The sequence below is a fragment of the Globicephala melas genome, chromosome 15, assembly GCF_963455315.2.
Source record: "Globicephala melas chromosome 15, mGloMel1.2, whole genome shotgun sequence".
NCBI lineage: Eukaryota > Metazoa > Chordata > Mammalia > Artiodactyla > Delphinidae > Globicephala > Globicephala melas.
This window is the reverse complement of record NC_083328.1, coordinates 72266488-72290719: the sequence shown is the minus strand read 5'-3', so window position 1 is coordinate 72290719 and position 24232 is coordinate 72266488. Positions and strand designations below refer to the sequence as shown.

At 55.2% G+C, this 24232-nt stretch overlaps 2 protein-coding genes across 9 annotated transcripts in view; both read left to right on the top strand.

The window, feature by feature from the left end:
* ELMO2 (engulfment and cell motility 2) overlaps positions 1 to 8662 on the top strand; it is a 38402-nt gene extending 29740 nt beyond the window's left edge. For all 6 annotated transcript variants that reach the window (XM_060284738.1, XM_030848721.2, XM_060284739.1 and 3 more), the window contains 9 exons: positions 416 to 520; positions 611 to 719; positions 1061 to 1197; positions 2611 to 2774; positions 2887 to 2999; positions 3188 to 3295; positions 4055 to 4137; positions 5975 to 6052; positions 7230 to 8662. In XM_060284738.1, the coding sequence (XP_060140721.1) occupies positions 416 to 520; positions 611 to 719; positions 1061 to 1197; positions 2611 to 2774; positions 2887 to 2999; positions 3188 to 3295; positions 4055 to 4137; positions 5975 to 6052; positions 7230 to 7430 (1098 nt within the window). In that variant the 3' untranslated portion in view covers positions 7431 to 8662. The remainder of the gene's footprint in view (positions 1 to 415; positions 521 to 610; positions 720 to 1060; positions 1198 to 2610; positions 2775 to 2886; positions 3000 to 3187; positions 3296 to 4054; positions 4138 to 5974; positions 6053 to 7229) is intronic.
* Positions 8663 to 10279: 1617 nt separating this feature from the next.
* Positions 10280 to 22518, top strand: SLC35C2 (solute carrier family 35 member C2). Of its 3 annotated transcripts, XM_030848818.2 has the most exons (10): positions 10280 to 10431; positions 14087 to 14468; positions 14855 to 15005; positions 15873 to 15936; positions 16590 to 16662; positions 17191 to 17359; positions 17436 to 17519; positions 19817 to 19992; positions 21111 to 21240; positions 21573 to 22518. In XM_030848818.2, exons 2-10 carry the CDS (start codon positions 14190 to 14192, stop codon positions 21704 to 21706), a joined length of 1260 nt encoding a protein of 419 aa, XP_030704678.1. In that variant the 5' UTR covers positions 10280 to 10431; positions 14087 to 14189; the 3' UTR covers positions 21707 to 22518. The 3 variants fall into 3 exon arrangements, with proteins under 3 accessions (XP_030704678.1, XP_060140732.1, XP_060140733.1); XM_060284749.1 differs by lacking the exon at positions 15873 to 15936 and having other exon boundaries at positions 14926 to 15005; XM_060284750.2 differs by lacking the exons at positions 10280 to 10431; positions 14087 to 14468 and having other exon boundaries at positions 14920 to 15005; positions 15604 to 16662.
* The last annotated feature ends 1714 nt before the right edge of the window (positions 22519 to 24232 follow it).

Below are 24232 nucleotides of genomic sequence, written 5' to 3'. Positions count from 1 at the left end.
TTATGTGCCACATTTGGCCCCTTGAAACAAACCCATCTGTAGGAGGGCCCAGGAGGTCAGCCGAATGAGTGGAGAGGGGATCTCTTATCAAAGCAGCTAGGTTCTTTGAAAATCTGGAGTGGATATGTTGTGATAGGCTACAACTTGAGAATGGAGCTAATTCATTTAAATACCTATTGGGCATCTGCTCGGCACCCAGCAGTATTTAGGCAGGGGGGATGTAAGACGAGTCAGGCACCGTCCAGTGGCCTTGAGCTCACGGCCTCGCAGTAGAGATGGGCACGTGACAAGAGCTACAACAGAGGCAGGTGTGACTTGCGGGCGGCATATGGTGGAGGGGTGATCGGGATCCCCCTCAGGTGAGCTCGCACGCAGTGTCTACCGAGTCTCAAATGGGGTGTGTTTATTTCTACAGAACCATATCAACCCAGCAATGGACTTTACCCAGACTCCTCCTGGAATGCTGGCCTTGGACAACATGCTGTACTTGGCGAAAGTCCATCAGGACACCTACATCCGGGTAAAGGCTGGGGAACAGCTTTCTCTGTGTTGATGCCGCATCGCTTGCCTCCCTGCCTCCCTCACCCTCCCGTTCCTCTTCTGCCCACAGATTGTCCTGGAGAACAGCAGCCGAGAAGACAAGCACGAGTGCCCCTTTGGCCGCAGTGCCATTGAGCTCACCAGAATGCTCTGTGAGATCCTACAGGTCGGGGAACTGCGTAAGTCTGTGTGGCTGCCCCCTTCCTTCAGCCATTCCTTGTACTCAGGAGCCTGGTGAGACTCGACGGTATAGAGTTAGGTGTCCATGGGACTGGACAGCCTTACTGTACTTTTTTAAGAATGACCGAGAGAGCTATAATCCGTCTGCTGTTGTCTATGGGGGTCGTGGCTGTGGCTCGTTTGAGCTGGTGATTTGGCATGCTCAGTAGCTACGCCCCCATCCACTACCCTTCTCGGTCCTCAGTCTGGTTTTGTTCCTCCAGACTTTGGTGTGGAGGATCCCAGGTTTCTGGACATGGGCTCCCAGCTTCATCCTTTCCCTGTTTCTCCTCTTCCACAGCAAATGAAGGGCGCAACGACTACCACCCGATGTTCTTCACCCATGACCGAGCGTTCGAAGAGCTCTTTGGAATCTGCATCCAGCTGTTGAACAAGACCTGGAAGGAGATGAGGGCAACAGCTGAGGACTTCAACAAGGTCGGTGTCACAGAGCTCTGAGGCCTGTGGGCTGAGACCCTCCCAGGACAGTCTGTGACAGCTGGCCAGAGCCTGGGGAATACCTGAGCTGGAGGACAGTGTGGTCTGCAGCACTGAGTCACAAGACGGAGGCATTGAGAGCGTCAGTCCCCTCTGTAACCCTGAGCAGGTGTCTCCCTGCTGGGCCCCTCATTTGCCCAGTGGACCAGTACTGGCCCCTCCGGCCTTCCTTCGGGGGCAGGAGGATAAACATAACGGTGATAGCTGTGGGTTACTGAGCACTTACTCTGTGCAGGCACTGTGGCAGTTTTGTGAACTGCAGATGTTATGGAGACATCGGGGTAGATCCGCAGTGAAGTGCATGTCAGGGGTACTTACCAGTAGCCATTTCTGGATGCGTTCTGAGTCCACCCTCTGACAGCACTGCTAGACCCTCAAAAGCTGATTATCTAGGAGTTGGCTCTTTTGAAGCTGCTCATCTCATTGTAAAAAATTTGTGAAATATAAAGAAGAAAAAGTTATCTATAATTCCCCTATCCAGCGACAATGACCATTTTTATGTTTCCCTCTAGTCTTTTTTTTTTTTTTTTTAATTTATTTGGTTGTGCCGGGTCTTAGTTGCAGCAGGAGGGCTCCTTAGTTGTGGCATGCGAACTCTTGGTTGCAGCATGCATGTGGGATCTAGCTCCCTGACCAGGGATCGAACCTGCGCCCCCTGCATTGGGAGCACGGAGTCTTATGCACTGCGCCACCAAAGAAGCCCCTCTGGTCTTTTTTTTGCTGTAGATTTTTCCTTCGTTGGTGGGGAGCCGACTGGATGTGCAGATGGTGTCCTGCTTTTTACTTAGCTGTTGTTGTTTTAAGGGAACTATCACATGTTTTGAACACACTACAGTGTGCCAGGCACTGTGCATCCAGATGGCGTCTCACTCATATGCTTGTGGCAACCTCTGTCGAAGATGTGTCTTCCTTTCTCTAGCTTTAAGGATGAGTAGGTGGGGCCCTGAGGATGTTGAGTGACTTGCTCAAGGAGAAGATTGAAGCACAGAGTTGAGATCTGAACCTACTTCTCTCTGACTCCAGAATGTATGAGAAATAAAGCACTTGTCTGGATGTCCCTGGCGGTCCAGTGGTTAAGACTCTACGCTTCCACTGTAGGGGACACGGGTTCGATCCCTGGTCAGGGAACTAAGATCCTGTATGCCCCATGGTGCAGCCAAAAAAAAAAAAAAATCCATTTGTCACCATCCATCATTTGTCCTACGTAACTGAGAAGAGATAATAGTAGAGAATCAGTGCTCTTACTCGCCCAGTGGATGCCTGTGGTACCCACCGTGCTCAGGACCGCGGAGGGCAGAGCCTGGCATCCGTTTATCAGACCAGGGCTGAGGTGGCCGCCTTCCTCTCTCTCAGGTTATGCAGGTAGTCCGGGAGCAGATCACTCGGGCTTTGCCCTCCAAACCCAACTCTTTGGATCAGTTCAAGAGCAAACTGCGGAGCCTGAGCTACTCTGAGATTCTGCGACTACGCCAGTCCGAGAGGATGAGTCAGGATGACTTCCAGTCCCCGCCGATTGTGTAAATGCCGTGATGGGGCAGGGTGGGGGTGGGGGTGTGCCAGCTCTGCCTCCCTTCAGAAGGCCTGCTGTCCCCGTGACCTTCTCCTTACTCCGGTGCATGTCCACCGCAGGGAGCTGAGGGAGAAGATCCAGCCCGAGATCCTTGAGCTGATCAAGCAGCAACGCCTGAACCGGCTCTGTGAGGGGAGCAGCTTCCGAAAGATTGGGAATCGCCGGAGGCAAGGTGAGTTGAGGGCCTGAGCGCTGGGCCGTCTGTCCCTACTGCCCGGAGCCGCCGCACTGCGTGGGGCACCTGCCCGGGCAGTCCCTGCGGGGAGCAGGCAGGGAATGAGTCGTCTTTTTGCCCCTCGTGTGCCCAGGCCTCTCCCGGAACTGTCCTTGCTCACCTGCCTGTCTTCCCTTGTGTTCCAGAGCGTTTCTGGTACTGCCGCTTGGCCCTGAACCACAAGGTCCTGCACTACGGTGACTTGGACGACAACCCTCAAGGGGAGGTGACATTCGAATCCCTGCAGGAGAAGAGTAAGTTCCTTCCTCTGTTGGGGTGTCATGGTAGCTGGACTTGCTGTCAGGAGACCTGAGTTCTAGTCCTGGCTGCTTCAGACTGGTGATCTGGCCTTGGGCCGGTTGTTTCTCTGAACCCATTTCCGCATTGGTCAGAGGTCATCTCCACCTGGCCTAGGGGTCAAGGGGCTGTTTGGAGAATTCAGTGAGATCACAGGTATGGGTTTTGCAGATTGTAAAGGGTGATACAAGACTAAATTGAAAGGCGGTGGTTAAGAGCAGAAGCTCTGAAGCCTGACTGCCTGGATTCACATCCTGGCTCTGCTGTTAATTCTAATTAATTACAAGTTAATTCTCCCCTCTGCCTTGGATTCTTCTGTAAAATGGGAATAATAGCCACATTTCCCTCATCAGAGGATTGAGTGAGTCCTATATGTAAAGCACTTAGAACAATGGCTGGCAGGGGGTAAGAGTAATTATTAGCTGCCTTGGCTCTCGTGGCCGTTGTCATCTTTATCGCCACGAAGTGGAAGTGAGGTGAGTGTCTGAGGCCCCCTTCCCTAGGCAGACAGTGCAGAAGCCCTGAACCCACCCCCAGTTAGACTTGACACAGCGCAGCAGGCCAGAGAGTCCAGGCGAAGCGACCACGGAGCGGGGAACCCTCCCTGAGCTCATACAGCCCTGTGGGTCTGGGGGCTGGGCCGTCCCTTCCAGCACTGATGCAAGGACCAACTTGCAACATAAAGCTTCCAGAAACTAATTCCCCTCATTTATCAGTTCCTGTTGCAGACATTAAGGCCATTGTCACTGGGAAAGATTGTCCCCACATGAAAGAGAAAAGTGCTCTGAAACAGAACAAGGTGAGTGGAGAGGCAGCCCAGAGTCTGAGCTGCTGTCACAGTGATACGTGGAGCGTAGTCGGTGGTGGTTGCTTTCTAGGTGCGTGACCTCTCGCCCCCATGCTGTCTCACATTAAGTTCATCCTGAATGTTTTGTTAAGAACAGTTTGAACAGACACCAAGATAGATAGAACCCCCATAGACGCCTCACCCAGCCTCATCAACCAGGGCAAAGTCTACCCATCCACTTGTCCCTCTTCCCTTATTACTTTGAAAAAAATCTCAAGTATTATATCGTTTCTTCTGTAAATATTTAGAATGAATCTCTAAATTATAAGGACTCTGTTAACATAGTCACAGTACTATTTGCACACCTAAAAGGAAATAAAAAGTTGTTATTTAGTATCAAGTATGCCATTGATGTTTGATTTTCCACTAATTGTCTTAAAAATGTCATCGTTTCTCTCTATAAAAATATGTGTATGTGTATTCGCATGCACACATACACACACTCATACCCACTTAGTTTGCTAAATCAGAATCCAAATAGGGTCTCTGCACTGTGATAAGTCTTTTAAGTTTCTTAATTCGTAAGTTCCCCCTCCATCTTTTTTTTTTTTTTTTTTGCGGTACGCGGACCTCTCACCGCTGTGGCCTCTCCCGTTGCGGAGCACAGGCTCCGGACGCGCAGGCTCAGCAGCCATGGCTCACGGGCCTAGCCACTCTGCGGCATGTGGGATCCTCCCGGACCGGGGCACGAACCCGTGTCCCCTGCATCGGCAGGCGGACTCTCAACCTCTGCGCCACCAGGGAAGCCCCTCCTCCATCTTTTGCAGCTCTTTTTTTTTCCCTTCTCTTTGCAGTTTATTAGTTGAAGAAACCAGGTTGCTTGTTTGGTAGTTTCCCAGAGTCTGAAATCTGCTGATTGTCTCCCTGTGGTGTAGTTGAGCCCATTCCTCTGTCCCAGATCTGTAAATTGGTAGAGAGATCTAGAGGCTTGATCCAGTTCAGGCTTGACCTTTTTATTTTGGCCAGACTCCTTCCTAGATGGTATTCTGTTCTATCAAGAGGCACATAATGTCTGGTTGTCTGTCTTTTTTGTGATGTTAGCAGACTCTGGATGCTCAGTGCCTCGTTTCATGAGTAAATTAAGGTTTGCAAACTAGTGATATTCTAGTGCGCTCATCCCTTTTCGTTTATTAGTCCAACTACTTCTCTAAAGAGAAACTTGCCATCATCTATGGTGGTTTCCCAGTGGTGCAGTTTATAAGAAGGGAGGATAAATGCTTGATTCTGTTCTTTTATGTACCTACTTTTAAAACAAGGACTTAGTTCCCTGGTATCATCCAATAGTGACCTATTTTGTGCATGTGTTTTGCTTTGGTTTTTTAGTGGTATTGTGAACTCATGGATTTAAGCCTATTATATTTGTTTCAGTCATTACAGTTATGTTGTTGATGCTCAGGTCGTCCCATTTTTGGCCACAATTTGTTTCTGTTGTGGTGTTTTTTTTAAACTGTTACGACTTTCAGTTTAATTACCCAGATATATATGTAAGGTAATATACAGTCGTGGACTCTGACATTCAAAGGTTCCGAGTGTTGAGAAATGATTTTTCTCCAATCTTAGAAAGTATCACCACATCCTAGGCATGACTTAGGTGGGTTAGTGAGGGTTGATTACCGGTGCCCTCATCTCCAGCCACATTTGTGCATGAGCCCTGGGACCTTGATGACATCTCATCTGAATCAGCATATTTGGTGGTGGTGCCAAGTCACTAGGACTTTGACCAAGCTCTTGGTATGTAGGGCTCAGGCCATTCCCTTGCTCCAAATAACTGAAGCCCTTTCTCCTTTAGGAGGTGCTGGAACTGGCTTTCTCCATCCTGTATGACCCCGACGAAACCTTAAACTTCATTGCACCTAATAAGTATGAGGTGAGCAGCGTGGCGCTGCCTTGGGCAGCCAGGCCTTCTCTGTGCCTGCAGCTGGAGGGGAGGGGTGGGCAGAACAGAAACATCCCCCTAAAGGCAGGGGCCCCAGAGTGTGACGAAGGCTGCCGACACCAAGGATCTGCCATGCTGGGGGTCCTTCCCCCTGAGCTGGGCTCTCCAGGTCACTCTTAGCAGCAGTGGTAGGTTGTCGTTAGAAAGACAGGATCAACTAGGAATAACTTATTTGCCTGGAACTAGGAAAATGCTCCTCTTTTCAGTTTCCGCGTGGCCACCCACCCAAGTGAGCCTGACAGATCCTCCCTCTCCAGGGCTCTGGGGCATATGTTGTAGTGGATCTGACCTGGGCTTTGAAGCCAGGTGGATCTGGTCCTCTTTACACGGGGACTACAGTTTCAGCTATAGCACTAGAAGATGCTAGATATTGAAAAGCAGCTGTGGTTGAGAGCATACATGTCTGGTGAGCTCTGAGAGCCAGTGGAGGGAACTGGAGGTGGGGCTTCTGAAAGAGGAGACCCTTAGGCAGGGCCTGAGCTGCCAGTGGAGTTTGATTGGGAAGAAGTGAAGAACTAGCAGGTGGGAGACAGGTGAGCAAAGGCAGGAAAAAGATGGAACAGGAGTTAGGGAGGGATGGGCTGAGAATTCTTTGTTATTCCCTCTTGTCACGAGACCCTCTAGTTCAGTTTTTCTAGTACTTATTCTTAACATTTATTGACGGTTGTTTGTTTTTTTTTTTTTAACTTTTTTTTGAAACAAAATTGAGATTCTACAGATATTCCTTTTGTTTCCTGCCTTTTCACCTAATATGTGCTCCCCCCCACCAGTACAAATTTCCGGGGCAATTTCAGGTTTCTCTAAAGAGAAACTAGTTGGTGTCCCTGTTCTTAGTTCTTTTTTTGCTGTATTTATTAATTGCATTTTTAAAAATCACACTTCATATTATTTTAGGGAGTTTAAATGTAAATCCCTTATAAAAATCAAAAGGTCTTTTGGGAAAGTGAACAATCACCTCCCAGTTTACCTTTGCTCTTATCCCAGATAAGTCCTGCCTGTACTGAATAGGGCCCAAAGAGGCTGTGTGAGCCCTGTCAGCAAAGGGACTTGGCAGGACCTCCCGCTGACCAGGGTCCACCAGTGACATTTTGCAACTTGCTTCTCACAGTACTGCATCTGGATCGACGGCCTCAGTGCCCTTCTGGGGAAGGACATGTCCAGCGAGCTGACCAAGAGTGACCTGGACACCCTGTTGAGCATGGAGATGAAGCTGCGGCTGCTGGACCTGGAGAACATCCAGATCCCCGAGGCCCCGCCGCCAGTGCCCAAGGAGCCCAGCAGCTACGACTTTGTCTATCACTACGGCTGAGCCCAGAGCCGGAGCCAACGGTACCCAGCAAGGGACTTGCGGCCCAGGAGGAACACTCACAGTCTGGTGCCTTGTCTTTTGCTTGTACAGAATCTATAGTGACCGTGGTGGCCAGTCAATGCCAGTCACTCCTCAGACCCACCTCGGGCCACCCAGAGCTTCCTCTTGGTCCCTGTGCACTCTGAGCCGTGAAGGCAGGGTGCTCTGCCGTCCCCATCACCGGGGAGCCTGGGGTCGGGCCGTGAGGAATAAACAGCAGACGCCCTTGCCTTCCAGGCCAAGAAACTGCTTCTTGAGCCGGAGTTAACAACGGCCACTCACCTTTTCTTCCTGACCCTGCTCGCCAGTTGCCTGGATCCCCAAGCGGGCGAGAGCTGGCCCAGGAAAGGCCGCCCCAGAGGACAGACGTGCTGGGCATGTTGAGAGCCTTGGAGAGGCTGCCTTCAGGTGACCCGGGCCCGTGTCTCAGATCTAAGTGGAAGCCTTGGCCTTTGCTCAGTAGCGGCCTTGCCCTTGCTTTTGCCGTCTTCGTGAGGGCTCACCTGGCCTCGTCCAGGGCCGACGTGCTGCTGAGGTTCATCTCTGACATCTCTGGTCTCCGGAGCCACCGGATCCTCTTGCCCACGCAGTTGTCTGGGCAGATGGACGTGTCTCCCTACAAGCTCTGTCTCTCATCCTGGCAAGTCAGAGACATGCAGGCCAAGTCCCACCCTCTTAGTCTCAAGGAAGAGCCCAGATGAAGCCTGGGTCTAGACTGTGGTGAGGTCACTAGATTCCACTCCCCTCGCGCCACATTTATATCTTCTCCTTCCTCGGGGAGAAAGCTCCCAGCTCACCTAATTGCGGCCCCTCCGGTCTGCTTTCCTTTGGCCTTCCAGCCCTCGGGAGGTTAGCCTCCCTTCCTCCCTCCCCCAGCGCTGTGATTTCTGCCATTGGCCATGATTTCAGCCGGCTGGGGCCAGCGGAGGCCACAGCTGTGCCAGTGAGGCTTCCCTGGTGCTGCAGCACTTGTAAACCACACGCACAGCCCGTCTCCTTGGACACGCGTGGACACGGTGGCATTCAGTATTGGTAGCCTAGCATGGTGGGTACTGCCCAATGAAGAGTGTACTATATATTTTCTTTACTATAGGCCATACTTATACAGACATGTATATATATTTATATAAGATCTACCTATCCTAGGATGGAACATTTGAGGGAAAATAAAATGGGAGGCCAAAAAAAAAAAAGGTAAACACTTCCAGTTGTGAGCCAAGATTGTAACCTGAGAGTGGCCAGGAGCTTCCTGTCAGTAACCATGTTTTCAATAAATACTCTTTCATGTACAAACTGGTTCCCATTAACAGCTGTTTCTCTGTACTTGCTCCGTTCCCAAGGGAGCTTTCACCTTGACAAGCGTTCATTTCACTGTGTCTGGGAGACGTTGGAGAGCTCCAGCTAGAGCCCTCAGCCGCCTTCCCAGAGCCCCTTCCTCCTCTTCAGCGACTCTGCCCCACCACGCACATGCCTGCACACACACGTACACACACACACACCCCTGCTGGTTAAGGATGCTCACAGATTGTCACACCAGGACAAAGTGCTTTCCACTCAGGCCCGCCAGGTATAGCAGGGAAAGGCATACTGTACACCCCCGAGGACATGGCCTCCCTCTCCTCCCTGCCAGGGACACAGCCAGGGAACAGCTCGAGTACTAGTGCCTGACAAAGAAGACATGTTCTTCACCCTGTGTGTCGCTGTTGCTTAGTGCCCAGCCTGCCAGCTGGTGCTCTACACTGTCTCTGTCGCTCAAACCTCAGGCTTAGTAGCTGGGAGGCTTGAATGAGGGCGGTGATGAAGTAGATACTTTATCTTGCCTCTGAAGGAGAAGGGGGCGAGGACAAGCGCTTTCAAAAGGCATAGAAAGTACGTGCAGCCTTGAGGACTCAATAAAGCCAAGAGCTTGGGTGCCATTGTAGGTGTTGGTAAGTGCTGAATGAACGAAGGCCTGGTGATGCCAGCTGGTGGGGGCGGGGCAGCAGCGGTTTGCATAAAGAACTGCTTACACTCTGGCCTTGGGCCTTCTGTTCAGAGAGGCCAGGGAGCCCAGCTGAGTCACTTGCAAGGACTCCTGTTTGCAGCCAGCCTTAGAGCCACAGTCCAGGAGGGGCAAAAAGTCCCAAACTGGGCTTCACTCTGCAACCCTAGCCTGCCCTGGCCTAAATGGTTCTCTCTCTCTCTCTCTCTCGACCTGCTCTGACCCTTTTAATCCATCCTGAAAGATGAGTAAGACCTCAACTCCCTAGCTGGCATTTTGGGGACTACTGCAACTTGGCCCTTGGCTACTTTTCCAACCATGGTTTTTGTTAACTCTCCTTATAAGCAAGTGGACTCCAAGCCGGGCTCCAGCCTTCTCCTCGCCTCCTTATTTCCTCTTGTCTGGGATGCTCTCCCCTTACTCAATGAAATTGAGATCATTCTTATAAAGTTTTCAGGCCCACGGAAGATGTTTCACAAATGTTTATTATTTATTCTCTCCCACGGATCTTGTAAGTCCTAAAACTTAATGCCTCTGACATCACTCCCCAGCTGGCTTGAGCTCCCAGAAGAAAAAGCCCAGGAGAGATGCAGCTCGGTGTTTCCATGGTTGCCCAGCCCTGTGTTGGAATACGGTAAATACTTAATTTGTGAGTAGGTAATTGTTTTCTGGCTGCCCGCGATGCGCAGGGCTCCGCAGCAGGCACCGAGGCTCCAGACCGAGACCCTGGTTGAGCGCAGGAGACACAACACCGAACGAGGGGAGTCTCGGCGTCAGGCCCCAGGGGTCTCCCAAGCAGCGGAAGCGCACAGCGATGGGCCCCGCAGACGGCACAGGAGGACCGGCCCCCGACCGCCTCCCCGCCCCCGACACCGCCCCCTCTCGGCCCTCAGCGGCTTCCGGCAGAACTGCCCCCCCGTGGCGACGCTTGGCCTCGCACTTCCGGCAGGAGGATCCGGGCCTGGAGCTTCCGCGGCCGAGGTGAGTGGCCGCGCGGCGGCCCTTCTGCGCCCTCCCGGGGTCGGGGGGTGGACCCGGGCGGGGCTGGGAGCGGGATCCCGGCTTGGCAACGCGCGCCGCGGCTCCGGGCCCCCCGGGGAGCTCGTTATCCCGGGCCTCAGTGTCCCGGTCGTAGAGGGGTCCGGGCCTCCGAGCGCCCGCGACGTGGTCCAGGCGGGCATCACGCGGCCCCGGCCCTGCCCTTGGGGAGGCCGCGTCCCGCGGTGGGGTGGGAGTCGGAGATGGGCAGTGAGCACGTGGACAAACAAGGAAACGTCAGGTAGTGGGAGGTGCCAGGAGGCTTAGGAGGGCTCCCCCTCGCCCAGGACGTTCAGCCAGGCACAGGTCTGTGGAGGAGTGTACCGGGCAGAAGGAACAGCAAATGCAGAGAAAGACACAGACTTGATGTGTTGGACAAACGAGGGGCCAGCGTGGCGGGTGGGCGGGAGGGAAGATGAGGTTGCAGATATGGGCAGAGGCCAGAGGGTGGAAGGCCTTCCTCTTGGGCCTGCTGAGGAGTCAGGGTTAGCCCCAGAGGGCCTGGTCTGCTTTCTGTGCTCAGACCACCTCTGGGGCTGATTGGTGGACTCCAGGCTGTAGCGGGGGAGAGGAAGCAGGGACGCCAGTTAGGAGCCTCCTTGACTTTGAGAAGGTGCTCTGCGTGGGCTGGGATGGGCATGGGGACGTTCTGCAGGTGGGGGACCTGGACTGGCTCGTGGAAGGAAGGGTAGGATTTGAACGGTGGAGGGAAGGCGTGGCAGTGTTGGAGCAGGAACCCCACTGGAAGCCAGAAGGTGCAAGAAGTCGATTCACAGGAGGGTGCAGACTGCCCTGGCATGGGAGCCCTGGGGGAACCACAGGGAGGGAGTGCCAGGAGAAAGCTCCCTTAGTGCCAACACGCCCCGTGGTTGCCTGTGGGACATCAGCAGTCGATCTCAACAGGGAGCAGTTTTGCCCCCAGGTAACAGTTGGCGACACCTGGAGACATTTTTGGTTGTCACAGCTTGGGATGAGGGGGAAGGGATGCTACAGGCACCTAGTGCGCAGAGACCAGGGATCCAGTGCACAGGACAGGCCTTCTCCCAACAAAGAATTATCTGGCCCCAAATATCAATAATGCCAAAGTTGGGAAACATTGGTGTAGAGGAAAGAGCATAGGCCTGAAGTTCTGTTAGATGTAGGTTTGGTGCCCCCGTGCTGCACTCTCTGGCTGGGGGAGAGGAGTCTGACTGTGAGGGCTGCAGGCAGAAGCAGAGAGGACCGTATAGGAGGCCAGTGCATTGTGTAGGGCAGGGAGCATGGTGACTCGGAGGTAGTGGTGGAAGTCAGGAGATGGGACCTTATTGGGGATATTTTTTCAAGATAGAGGAGACAGTATTTGCTGATTGAATGTGGACCGAGGGAAAGAGAGGAGTCAAGGGTGAGAACAAGATTTCCGGCCTGAGTTACCAGGTGATGGTGCCCCTGGCTGAGGTGGGAAGAGGAGGTTTGGACGGAGGGTGGATTACTCCTGGAAAACAGGAGGCAGCCCTGGACAGGCTATGTGTGAGACACCTGGTGTTAGATATTCAACCGAAAAGGACAAGGAGGCAGTTGGATATTCTTGTGGAGTTGAGGAGGTCGGAGAGAGGGATCCACACTGGGGAGAGGTAAGCTCACATGTCAAGGAATGGGACCACAGGAGATCACCTAGCACAGCGGTTCTCAACCCACTGGATACAACACCTTCTTTTGAACGACAGATATTTTGGTAACAACCCCCCTTATTATCCGCAAAGGAAATTTATGGTTAATGAAAATGGCCTACACATAATTTTTTTTTAAAAAATTGACGATCCCCTAACCATAATATAAAAGGGAAATAAAAGGAAAATAATTGATGATAAAATGTTTCAGTATGTGAGTTCCTGGGCCCTGCGGTACTAGAAACTACGAAGAAGCAGTGGGCGCTCTCACCTCTGGTAGAGCCTCTGGGGGTATGAAAGCCACAGTGCAGGTGGCTGCAGCCATGTCGCGTTGGCAGCTTGAAAACCATGCCTGCTGTGTCTGCAGATGAGGTCGTTTTTCCAAACTGGGAACTCGTGGTACCGTTTTATCAAAAACAGTTCGGTCTCCCCTCAGTGTACATGGTATAGGTATTATTGGACATTTTAGTGCCTAGGAGACCCATGGAAAATTTACTTTGTGTTACATGTGAAACAGAGTTGGGTTGTAAGTTCAGGGAATTATAAATAGATCTTTCACCTCTGTGGATGTTGAAGTCATGCAGGGTGCCGAACAGTTCTTAGTTATGTGGACTGTCCTCCCATATTCCCGACTCACTAAAAGCTAGGAGAGTCTCCCCAAAGCAGCACAGGTTTCTAGAGTTTCCTGAAGAGAGCCACAGCCTAGGGTGTCCTCTGGGCAAAACCTTGTGCCAGCTCCCAGTTTGCCTTGGGGGAGGAGACACGGTAAGCCAGGTTCCAGAGTGTAGAACTGATGTGATTTCTCCTTTTAGAAAGGACCAGGGGTGGGGGAGGTAAGGTATGTCTGATCGGATGGTTCTAGGAAGGCTTCCAGAAGGAGGTGGCATTTCATCGGGGGGGGGGGGGAGTGTCTCAGAGGAGGAGATGAGGCAGCAGGTGGGTCACACTGGTCCCGGGCACGCCTGGTCTCCCCGAGCCTGCGAGCCTGCTGCTCTGGACACTCATTAGGCTCGGCTGGATTGATAGGGAGGCAGGGAGTGGTTCCCTCTGGCAAGACCCTCAGGCAGGCACTGCCTCCATGGGAGTGGTGGTTAGAGGCTAGGGCATGGGAGGTGTGGCTTTTCCGGTTTGGTTTTTGTTTTGTTTTGTTTTGTTTTTTTTTGTCATGAATTTATTTTTCTGGTAAAGGATGTAAACTATGGCATATAGACTTAGCTCAAATTCTGACTGACTGGTAGTCCACGCCCTAGTACTGACCAGTTCGTTTCCATCTTCTGAAAATCACATGCCCTTTCTTGCATCGAGCCATCAAACCATACAGGGAACGCACAGTGTGCCAGGTGGGGGTGTAAGCTGACATGGGCACTGTGGCTCCGGTGTGCTCGGAGTGCACAGCCCCTTGGGGGACACAGCCTCACACAAACACGATGAAGGAAAAGTAGGGGAGCCGTGGGAGCAGCCTGTATCTCAGGGGGGCCCATGGGGGGGGCGGTGCTCCCTGAGGAAATGCCATTTGAGCTGAAGATAAGTAGGATCTGCTGAGGAAGGAATGAAGGGTGGGCAGAGCGTTCAGCTCCCTGGGGCAGCAGGAAAGAGCCCGATGTGTTTGGGAAAAGGAAAGCCCTGTGGCAGGACGAGGACACCAAGAGTCCGGCAGGGCGGAGCAGGCCTTCGTAGCCAGGGAAGGGTTTTGGTCTTTATCGTAGGAGCCTGGGAGCTACTGAAGGGATGCAGTCTTCTCTGACATGATCAGACTTACATTTTTAAAAGGTCACTTTGGTGGAAATCCATGGAGAACCGCTTGAAGTGACAGGAGAGTGGACGTGACAGGGAGCTCTGCGTCCTGCGGTCCTGTCCACTTCGCTCCACTCCCCGCGGGCCAGGGCTGGGGAGGACACGTGGGGTAGCCCCCCCCCTCCAGAGCCACCGGAACGGCCTTTTCCTCTTTCTAGCCTCAGCCCTGGGGTCCGGCGAGTCGTGTACGCAGTTGATCATGGAGAGGGTCGGCTCGGGCCACCAGCCCCTTAGGTGAGAACAGAGTCTAGGGCTCAGGGGATGCTTCCCGATCATGGAGGCAGCGAGAGCGCCAGCCAGGAGACACGCTTGTTGAAAGTCGTGGGTCCAGCTCGACTGGCCCTTCCTGCGGGCCCTGCGGGCATCTTCAGGAGAGGTCCGCCCCCACTGACCAGAGCCGGGGAGCTGCAGCTTCCACGGATGGGGAGGTGGGCCCTCGACGTGGCCTTTGTGTGGAGGGCGGTGTTGACTCTGGGGCTGGTCCTTCTCTACTACTGCTTCTCCATCGGCATCACCTTCTACAACAAGTGGCTGACCAAGGTAACGCGGGGGCCTCGCCAGCCCGGCCGGGTAGGAGATGGCTGTGGCCAGGGCTACAGCGCCCCCAGTATTAACAGCAGGGAGGCACGGGCTTCAACTAGTCACACTGGAAGCCACTCACACCAGTGACGCGACAGGGCCATACCAGGGATTCCCCTTAAATATTGGGATGGAGGGGAAATCAGGGGAGGGGGAGACACGCAGGATGAGCTGGGGAGCCGTGGGGTTCCTAAGGCCCCTTGTACACTGCGGCGCCCTCGTGAGCTGCTGAAGCAGCGCCCCGCCACCAGGTAGAGGCGAGGAGGGAGGCGGGAGGCGGGAGCCGGGGGCTGACAGCAGGCAGTAACAGCACCGCCGTCTGTGCTCTGTGCTTGGGCTCCATACAGAGCTTCCACTTCCCCCTCTTCATGACCATGCTGCACCTGGCTGTGATCTTCCTGTTCTCTGCCCTGTCCAGGGCCCTGGTTCAGTGCTCCAGCCACAGGGCCCGCGTGGTGCTGAGCTGGACCGACTACCTCAGAAGAGTGGCTCCCACAGGTACGTGCCCGCGGGCTGGTCCGGGGAGGGCCCTGGAGGCAGGAGGGAGCTCGGGAAGCCAGAGGCCCAGACCAGAAGGAAGGAAGCCTCTGTGGCTTGAAGCTTAGGCTCTCCCGGCCGCACTGCCGGGCGGGGATGGGGGGGGCCGTGCAGCAGTGGCCGGTCGTTCCCGCGCCCTTGAACACACACACCGAGCAGGTACCAAGGCCTGGACACAGTAGTGAGCAGGGCACAGGGTGCCTGCCCTCGGGCGGCAGAGGGGGCGCCTGGGGGCCACGGGGCACAGGGGAGGATTTCCGGAGCAGGGGCTGAGTGGGCTGAGACCCGGAGGGGGAGTTGACGGGAGGCACTCGTGTGCCTGGGTGGGGTTGCGGCGTGGGTAGGTCTGAGAGGGAACTGAAAGTGTCTCGAGAGGCTGAGGACTCAGCGTTGGTAAGAGGAAGGGGGAGAAAGGCGAACCGAGAAGGTGGCCGGGCCAGATCCTGGGGGGCCAGGTCCTCCGAGAGGAGTGTGTGTTTCATCCTGAGGGAGGCGGGAGCCACTCTGCAGTTTCCAGTCGGGGAGCGTCAGGGTCCGACTAACACCCCTCCCTCCTCAGGGAGATGTTCCAAGCGTTCAACAAGTGGGAGCCGCAGTGGCCGCAGCCAGTCAGGTGGAGGATTGCCGCCCCCTCCTCTTTTGGGGGGGCCAGGAGTTAACCCTTCAATTGCTGGGTAGAAAGGAAGGCGGGGAGGACCCCAGAGAAAGGCAGGCCTACAGGCCAAGGCAGGGGGCATTCGGGCGCCTCACGGAGAAGTGTGCTCACTGCGGGCACACCCGTACGGGCCTGCCCTGGCTGCGTGTCCGGTGGGGCCCGTGTCTCTGCAGCACTGGCAACGGCGCTTGACGTGGGCTTGTCCAACTGGAGCTTCCTCTACATCACCGTCTCACTGTGAGTACCGGCCACGCCCAGCACCGCCCTGGGGGCTCTCTGTCCAGCACCGTGTCTGTGTGCCCGGCCGACGGGCCAGCCATCACACTGCCCTCTGGGACCCAACCCCCTTGCTCTCTCCGCGCCTCCCTGGCACCCAGCAGCTCACCTGGAAGTCGCCAGCCTCTGCAGTGAGCCAGGCATGGACGGGGTGTCGTGCCTCCCTGCCAGGTGGCCTGGGGAAGCCGGGGGTTCAGACGGAATGGTGACAGGGCAGCGGAGAAAGGGGCACAGAGGGGCAGGCGGAACAGTTATTTTCTTATCTCAGATTTTGCGCTTCAGCGAGCACAGCCTCTGCCTTCTCTCTTTCTCCCCTTCTCTCCTTCCCGCCTCATCCTGGTCTGCACTGAGGGGTCGGTGAATAACAGGACTCAGGAAGCTCAGTTTCTCCCTGGTGATAAGCAGAGGCCTCTTAGGCATAGATTTCTTCCGATTAAAGGTCAGGTATCAGCCCAGATGACTCAGGCCGCCTTACTTTGGTCTTTGTATCCAGATTGCCCTGCTGCCCTCAGGGAAGTCAGGGGTCTCCCCCCGACCCTTTGCAGCCCACTGGTTGTGCTGTGGGTCCGCGCCCCCAGCTGCAGCGGTGTGTCATGGGTGACTTCCCCTCGCAGGTACACGATGACCAAATCCTCGGCTGTCCTCTTCATCCTGATCTTCTCTCTGATCTTCAAGCTGGAGGAGCTGGTGAGGCCCCAGCTTTTCTTGTGTTCCTCCTACCCCCACAGATGCTAAGAATAACAAGGGGAACCTGAGCAGTGGCTTGTCACTGCGTGTGACCGAGGAGATAAGCCCAGCCCAGGTGGCGCTAACTCGCTGAGGAAAGACCTAGACACAGGGCGCTACTGAGAATATTTAGAAACCGGTATGGCAGGAGCAGTGACCAAAGGAGACAGGGTTCAAGGGGCAGCGGGTCCTGCGGGCTTCCCGCTGTACAGCAAGAGCCCTTTGCTCCCTGGGTCCGGGGGGGCCACTGGGGCCACGTGGGGACCTAGGACAGCTGTAGGGAAGCACTACCGTATTTCAGGATCTCGGTACATGCTGGCTGGATGTCAGCCCTGCTACACCGACGGGCAGGGGCTGGCCAGGACCCCAGGGTGGGGCAGGTAGAAGGGTGTCTCGCCCCAGGGGCAGCCAAGGTGGCTGCTGGCCCCCAAACTCTGGGTGTGAACTTGAGACCCCCAAGGTGGTTGCAACTGCTCCCCATCCTTTCAGCGTGCGGCGCTGGTCCTGGTGGTTCTTCTCATCGCCGGGGGCCTCTTCATGTTCACCTACAAGTCCACACAGTTCAACGCTGAGGGCTTTGCCTTGGTGCTGGGTGCCTCGTTCATTGGGGGTATTCGCTGGACACTCACGCAGATGCTCCTGCAGAAGGCGGAACTTGGTGAGTGCGGGGCCTAGGCGCCAGGCGGGGTGGAGGCGGGCCAGGCCTGATGGCTCGCCCGTGTCCCTTTCTGCAGGGCTCCAGAACCCCATCGACACCATGTTCCACCTGCAGCCGCTCATGTTTCTGGGGCTCTTCCCTCTCTTTGCCGTATTTGAAGGTACGTGGGGTCGTCCACCTCGGGGGCACCTCAGTGCAGCAAAGCTCCCATCCCCACCTCAAGCCTGTCACTGTGGTAGCTGCAGAGGTTACGGAGATCAGAGATGGTGGTCCCTTCCCTAGCAGTGCCTGGTTTGGGGGCTGGACAGACACTTAAACCAAATGGCTGGAATCCAGCACATAAACGCTACGTAGAAAGCGCGTGTAGAATAAATGCACCAGGCGGTGATGACGGTGAATGCAGACAGCCCTAAAGGTATGCCAGGGCTGTTCTGATCAAGTTAAGCGTATGAACTCCTTTAATACTCCCCCAAAGCCTGTGTGCCAGTGCTGTTACTGCCCCATCGTGCAGATGAAAGAAGCTGAGGCAGAGAGAAGTAGAGATGGCCTTGCCCAAGGTCCCGTGGCTCATAAACGCACCTGAATTTGGATCCAGCAGCTGGCTCCGGCGTCCCTCCTCTTAACCATGATGCGTTCTTTCTTTTAGAAGGAGCACAGGGTCATGAATTGCTCCAGGATGGTGGGGTGGAAAGGCAGGTCAAGGCTTCCCAGACAGTGCATTTTGGAGAATGAATGGGATTTTGACAGCCTGATTGGGGCGGGCGTCCCAGGAAGGGGGAACAGTAGGTTCAGACGTGGGGAGACGTGTCGGGGATTGGCCTTGGCCGAGTGCACAATTCTGGGGCAAGGGAGAGGGGGAGGGGAGAGGGCGGCACACAGGAGCCCAGGCAGGTGAGCAGCGTCTCCCAGAGCAGAGGCAGGATGATGTGTCTAGGCTGGGGGGCTGGGGGAAGGGGAGGCAGGGGGCCCACCGCCTTCCTTTACCCAGTGTTTTGGAACGAGTCTTCGTCCCCTATCTGTTTATCCTTCCTCTCTGAGTGCCTTCTGTCCTCGGGGTTATTACAGAGAATTCCGTCCCACGTCCATTTAAGTTCCACGCAGTGAAGTGTCTCAGACCTCTCGGAGAAAATTATTCTGCAGCTCCGCCGTCCAGGAAACTTCTGTTCTGCAGCCTCCTTTTCTCTTCCCTTTTAAAATCTCTCTCCATTCCTTCCTTATGCCCCCTTCACCAAACGCCACACTCTCCCTCCCTTCCTGGGTGTTCACACCATTCCCCGTCTCTGCAAACCCCCACCCGAGAGCCCCTGCTGGTCATCACTTAGCAGAGCTGCAGCGGTTTAGCTCCTTTAATCTTTTCTGGTAAATTAATCCCCCAAGCGCCTTCATTACTTATGTTGCTCTTCCCCGAATTCCCTTCAATTTGCCAGCGCCTTTGCCGTACTGCTGAGCCCAGCACCAGACAAGATGTCCTACCTCGGGAGGCTGTTTCCCCGGGGGGACTGTCACTCTGCATTTCTTTGGTGCTTCCCCCCCAAAATCTCACAGGACTCGGCCAGTCTCCTGCTCCCACAGGTGTCCATTTGCTGAGTCGGGGGTTCAGCTTCACGCCTGCTTCTATACCAGGGGCCTTTCCTGCAGGGAAAGGAACCATTCTCTCAGATGGGCAGTGTCGGAGGGCCAAGGGTCCTCTGGAAGTCTAAGCGCAACTTGGTGCATGGAGGCCTGTGTGGGTGTCTCTGGAACAAGGGACCGTGGTTTTGTCAGGTCTTTGTACGCGTGTGTGTTTACTTTTTGAGAACTGTTCATCAAATTATATTCTCCAGTCTAGTCCCAACCCTTTAATTATTCAGTGGGGGAACTGTGGTCCAGAAAGGGGGCATGTCTTGGCTAAACCCCACAGCTTTGTAACTAAATGGAGAAGGTTTGTACAGATAGAGTTTCATCCCTGTTTAGAGGTGACCCACCTGAAGTTAAGGTACTCCTCCAGTGGCCCAGGACATTGACAGTCCTCATGTGATGGGCTGTCCCGTCTCTCTTTGGCCCACTGGGTATCACAGCTGCCAAGGCCACATGAAGTCACCCTCCCCCACCCCTCCTCCCCCAAAGACGGGTAGGTACATGACGTATGAAGGAGCAAGGCGCTTCTGCCCGATTTCCTCTGAAGTGCCAGCCCCCTCTACTCTAGTCCAGAGGCTCAGAAGCCTCCCCATCACTCCCTATAAGGATCTCTGGCTTGTCTTGCCCCGGGGCTTCCCTGGTTTCCCCAAGTCTCAGGCCACCTCCGTGGGATTCTCTGACACCTTCCGTCCTTGTGCTCAGGGCCTCAGACAGGCAGCAGGTGCAGTGAGTGTGCAGTGCAGCAGAGGCAAAGCTCACCCGGCTGCTGGGTAGGGTGAGGCCGCCCAGGCAGGCACACCCAGGACATGGCCTCCCGCTCTCTCCTCCCATTGCTTGCAGGTCTCCATTTGTCCACATCTGAGAAAATCTTCCGTTTCCAGGACACGGGGCTGCTCCTGCGGGTACTTGGGAGCCTCTTCCTTGGCGGGATTCTCGCCTTTGGTTTGGGCTTCTCTGAGTTCCTCCTGGTCTCCAGAACCTCCAGCCTCACTCTCTCCATTGCTGGCATTTTTAAGGTACAGTCTTGGAGGGGAGTACAGTCTTAAGCCCTGTCTTAGAGGGGAGACCCCTGAGCTGTCCCAGCTCCTACATCCCAGAGCCCTGCAGAGAAGAGACGGAAATGCCTAGTTAGGGTGCTGCGCACTCTGCTGTCACCTGCACTCCTTCCATCACCATGGCCCTGTGAGGTGGGGATGCACATCCCTGCTTCACAGATGGGGAAACAGACATGAAGAGCTGCTCGTACCCAAGGATATACAGCTAGGAGGTAGCCGAGTGGGATTCAAAGCCAAGTCTGACTCCACTAGTCCTGGGATGCATTTACGGTTTACCAAGAATGCCAGCTCTGGTCATTTGGCAGTGACCTGGAGCCAGGATTGAGAAGCCCCCAGTCAGACTCATTAGCGTAGAGTTCTGTGATTGATTGGTAATGTCTGCCATGGGCACAGTAAGGGATGGTTTTATCATGCATGCCTTGCATTCGCCAATCCTGCCTTTACTGCTGTCCAGCAGCACCCCTACCCTCTCCTCTCATCACTTCTCCCCTTCCTTCCCCCACCCTCTCTCACTCCTTCCTGCTCAGGGCCATGGACCAGGCAGACACTGATACTGGAGCAGTGTTGCCTAAAGCCAGAAGCATAGAGTTCCCCGAGGGTCTTGCCAACCAAATGATGAGGCATAAGCTGTGCTTCTCAGAATGCATCGTCTGACAGGTCCCATTTGCAGTCAGTGTGTACGAAAAACCCCGTGACCAGTGTGTGTCCTATAGAGCCCAGTGTGACTTCATTCCCCTGTGGCAGCAGAGGCTCTCCATCCGCAGGTGCCTTCTGGAAGGGCAGCTTCCTCCACTCCTGTGGGCATGGCTGTGGGCCTGCTACCCTGTGCTCCCAGCCTGCATTTGTTTGCTCGTCCTGACAGCCCTGTGAAAAGCACCTCCTCCTGCTGCATCTCAGTAACACAAAGGGGGAAAAAGCGTCACAGGCTGGTTCACTGGGCTTGGGGAGGCTTCCGCCTTTGCCTTGCAGGCCAGCCTGCCCAGGCCCCGGGAGTTTTGGCAGGTCTGGCTCTACCCTGTGGGTGTGCCCGGGGCCCCTGCCCTCCACCTCCTCCTCCTGAGCACGTCCCCTTCCTGCAGGAAGTCTGCACTTTGCTGTTGGCAGCTCATCTGCTGGGCGATCAGATCAGTCTCTTGAACTGGCTGGGCTTCGCCCTCTGCCTCTCGGGAATATCCCTGCACATCGCCCTCAAAGCCCTGCATTCCAGAGGTAACCAGAGCCCGTCTCCTGATGACGTTCTCCCCGCGACTCTTAGCCCCACAGGCTCCCCTCCACCAGCCCTGCCAGAAAGAGGCAGGTGGCTCTTGACTCCCCAAAGCAGTTGCGGTGTGGTCTGCACAGTTCAGCTGCCTCTGCACCGGCTGTCCCTCTCATTGAGGAAGTTTGCCTGGTGATTCGCCACCGCCACTCCTCCGAGAAGTCACAGGGACCGTCTCCAGGGGGTGGGGGTGGGGGGGTCTGGGGGCCTCTGCACATGCTCATGTCAGGCCACACCAAGAAAACCGGTACTGGGTCTGTAACTGGGCTGCCTCTGTCCTCAGGTGACAGCGGCCCTAAGCCCGTGAAGGGGCTGGGCTCCAGCCCCGACCTGGAGCTGCTGCTCCGGACCAGCCAGCCGGAGGAAGAGGACAACGAGGAGGAGGAGGGGCGCTTTGTGGCCCAGGGGCAGCAGTGATCAGCCGTGGGACAGGTTGGAAGCAGGCCGCTCCCCAGCCTTCACACCTGTCAGCAGCTCGGGGACCCGGGCGGCCCCTCCCAGCTGCTGGGGAGCAGCAGGCCGGGCTCTCCCAGGCTGGCCTCGAGAGCACGTGACCACGTGGTGGGCCAGGGCAGGGAGTTGGTCAAACGGGTGAGCACCAGGCCAGCCTCAGACCTGGCCAGAGCGGGGCCCAAGCGGTGCTGGCGTCACAGCCACTTGCCAGGCTCTGAGAGCCAAGGTGGTGATTTCAGAGGTATAACGGGTTTGGACTGTGGGCCAGTTAGGAACGGGAGATGGAGAAGATGGGGCCTCATCGCCTGGAGAGCGTCTTTTCTCAGAGAGCAGATCTATTTATAGTTTGGAAATAAAGGGTTTACGGTCCACCGGCCACCTTGTGTTGCCTGGAGGTATGGGGGCAGGCAGGGAGGCGTGGGCCTGACCTCTCCCCTCCTTTCCCTGCCTGGGGCCTTCCTGGGGAGACTGGTCATACTCCAGGCCTCCTATGTCTCTCGTGCTCCTGTTTGAGCCCCAGTGCCCTCTCTTAGGGCCCCACCACACCTGCAGGCAGGAAAAAATAGGTACCGAGTTTCATATCCTGGGGACTTTAATGCTTTCACAGCCTGATTTGAATATTGACTCTGTGACTTACTAGCTGTGTGACCTTAAGCAAATTATTAACCTCTCTGTACCACGGTTTTTTCATCTGTGAAGTGGGGATAATAATTATCTCAGTGTTGTTCTGAGGGTCAAGTCAATATTGGTAACAGATTAAATGTCATTTAAGTATGTATTTTGAAATTTCTTTAACAGCCACAGGACCGAGACCCTAAACGAGCGGCCGTGCTAGGATTCACGGCCAGGACTGTATGCCTACGTGCTTGTCCATGGACCATACACAGAAGGGTTATGGGCCTCTGGGACCTGGGCCTTCTGCTCACCTACCTTGGACAAGTCGCACCACCCCTCTAGACTGAAGTCCTCTTTATAAAATGGAGAGGGAGGAGGTGAGATGCCAGCTCTGATGTGCGATGGTTCTGAGGCCTGGTCTGCTCCTGTGAGCTGTTCCCCTGCCTTGTGAGAGCTGCTGGCCAGTGGTCCTTCCGGGCACAAGTGCTTTTAGGCACTCACAGCAGGTGGCGCCATTGCACCATGCTTCGGCTCCTGAAACTGCCCGACCTGCCGCCACTATCCAAACTCAGGCAGGGGTCGTGGGAGGAGGACCCACCCTGGTGTCTTCCGGTAGAGAGACTAGGACGGGACTTGTTGTGAATTGTTCTAATCAGATCAGAGCCACACCAGCCCAGTCCATCAAGCCTAGGAGAGCGTTCATACTTTAGAAGTGGGTCAGCAAACTTTCTCTGTAAAGGGCCAGATAGTAAATATTTTCCATCTGGGGGCCATATGGTCCCTGTCGCAGCTGCTCAGGTCTGCTGTTGTAGCAGGAAAGCAGCCACAGACAGAGATACAGAAGCGAAAGGGCATGGCTGCGTTCCAGTGGAAGCTGCTTATAAAACCAGGGATCAGCTTGTCGGCTGGAGTTTGCCAGCCCCTGCTGTGGAGGAGTCCTTAAGAATGACTGAGTCCCACTCTCCGTCTTACGGCTAGGGAAACTGAGGCCCAGGAGGGCGCAGTGACTAGCCTGAGGTCTCCAGAGCCTCTGGCTCAGGAGGAATTAGAACCAAGGTCTCCTGCTACCAATTCAGCTTCACAATGCAGACTTCTGCAAATGGAGGTGTGACACCCAGGGCTCCCCTGAGGCGGTGTCTTACCTGGTTCCTGCACCTCTGCCCCCCTTGGATGCTGCAAGCTCAGAGGCTAGGATTAAAGGAAGCTTGCGTTCTACACCGGATGACCTGGGGAGAGCCAGCAGGCGGAAGGAGCCGGGGTCCTCCCTGCCCCTGCCAGAGGCTGCTTGGGGTGCAGGATGCTCCGGCAGTGGGGAGAGGCTGCCAGAGCCCCGCTGGCTCAGGTGGATGAGAGCTTCCTGCCTGCTCTCCCCCCCATCTCCCTCTCCTCGCACAGGGAGCAAGGTGTTGTCTGGTGCAGTAATTATAGGGTGCAGAGCGGGGGGGCCCCACTACCTGCATGTTGGGTTCAATGACAGCCCCTCACTTAGCAGCAATTACCAGTCAAGCCTGGAGGAGGGCTCCCTCTCCTCCTCCCCCACCCAGCCTGCCCAATCGCCTGGCCTCCAGGGCCAGACAGAGTCACCCCCAGCTTTGAGCCCTGGAAGCACCCATGCTGTCTGCAGCCATTGCGTCTCAGGGCTGCAGTGTCGCCATGGCAACTCAGTGCTTGCACAGGTTGAAGGAAGCTGAGGATGTGACTTGTCTCTCCAAGGCTGTGGCATCTGTCCCCACGAAGCCTCCAGCTCCAGGGCTTCTGCTGAGGAGGGGGGCAGGGAGGAGGTGCTGACCTCCAGGTTTGAGTTTTAAGTGCTTACATGCCCACCGCCTCTCCCAGGGGCCTCCAGTGGAAGGAAGGTTAATGCCCCCAGTATAT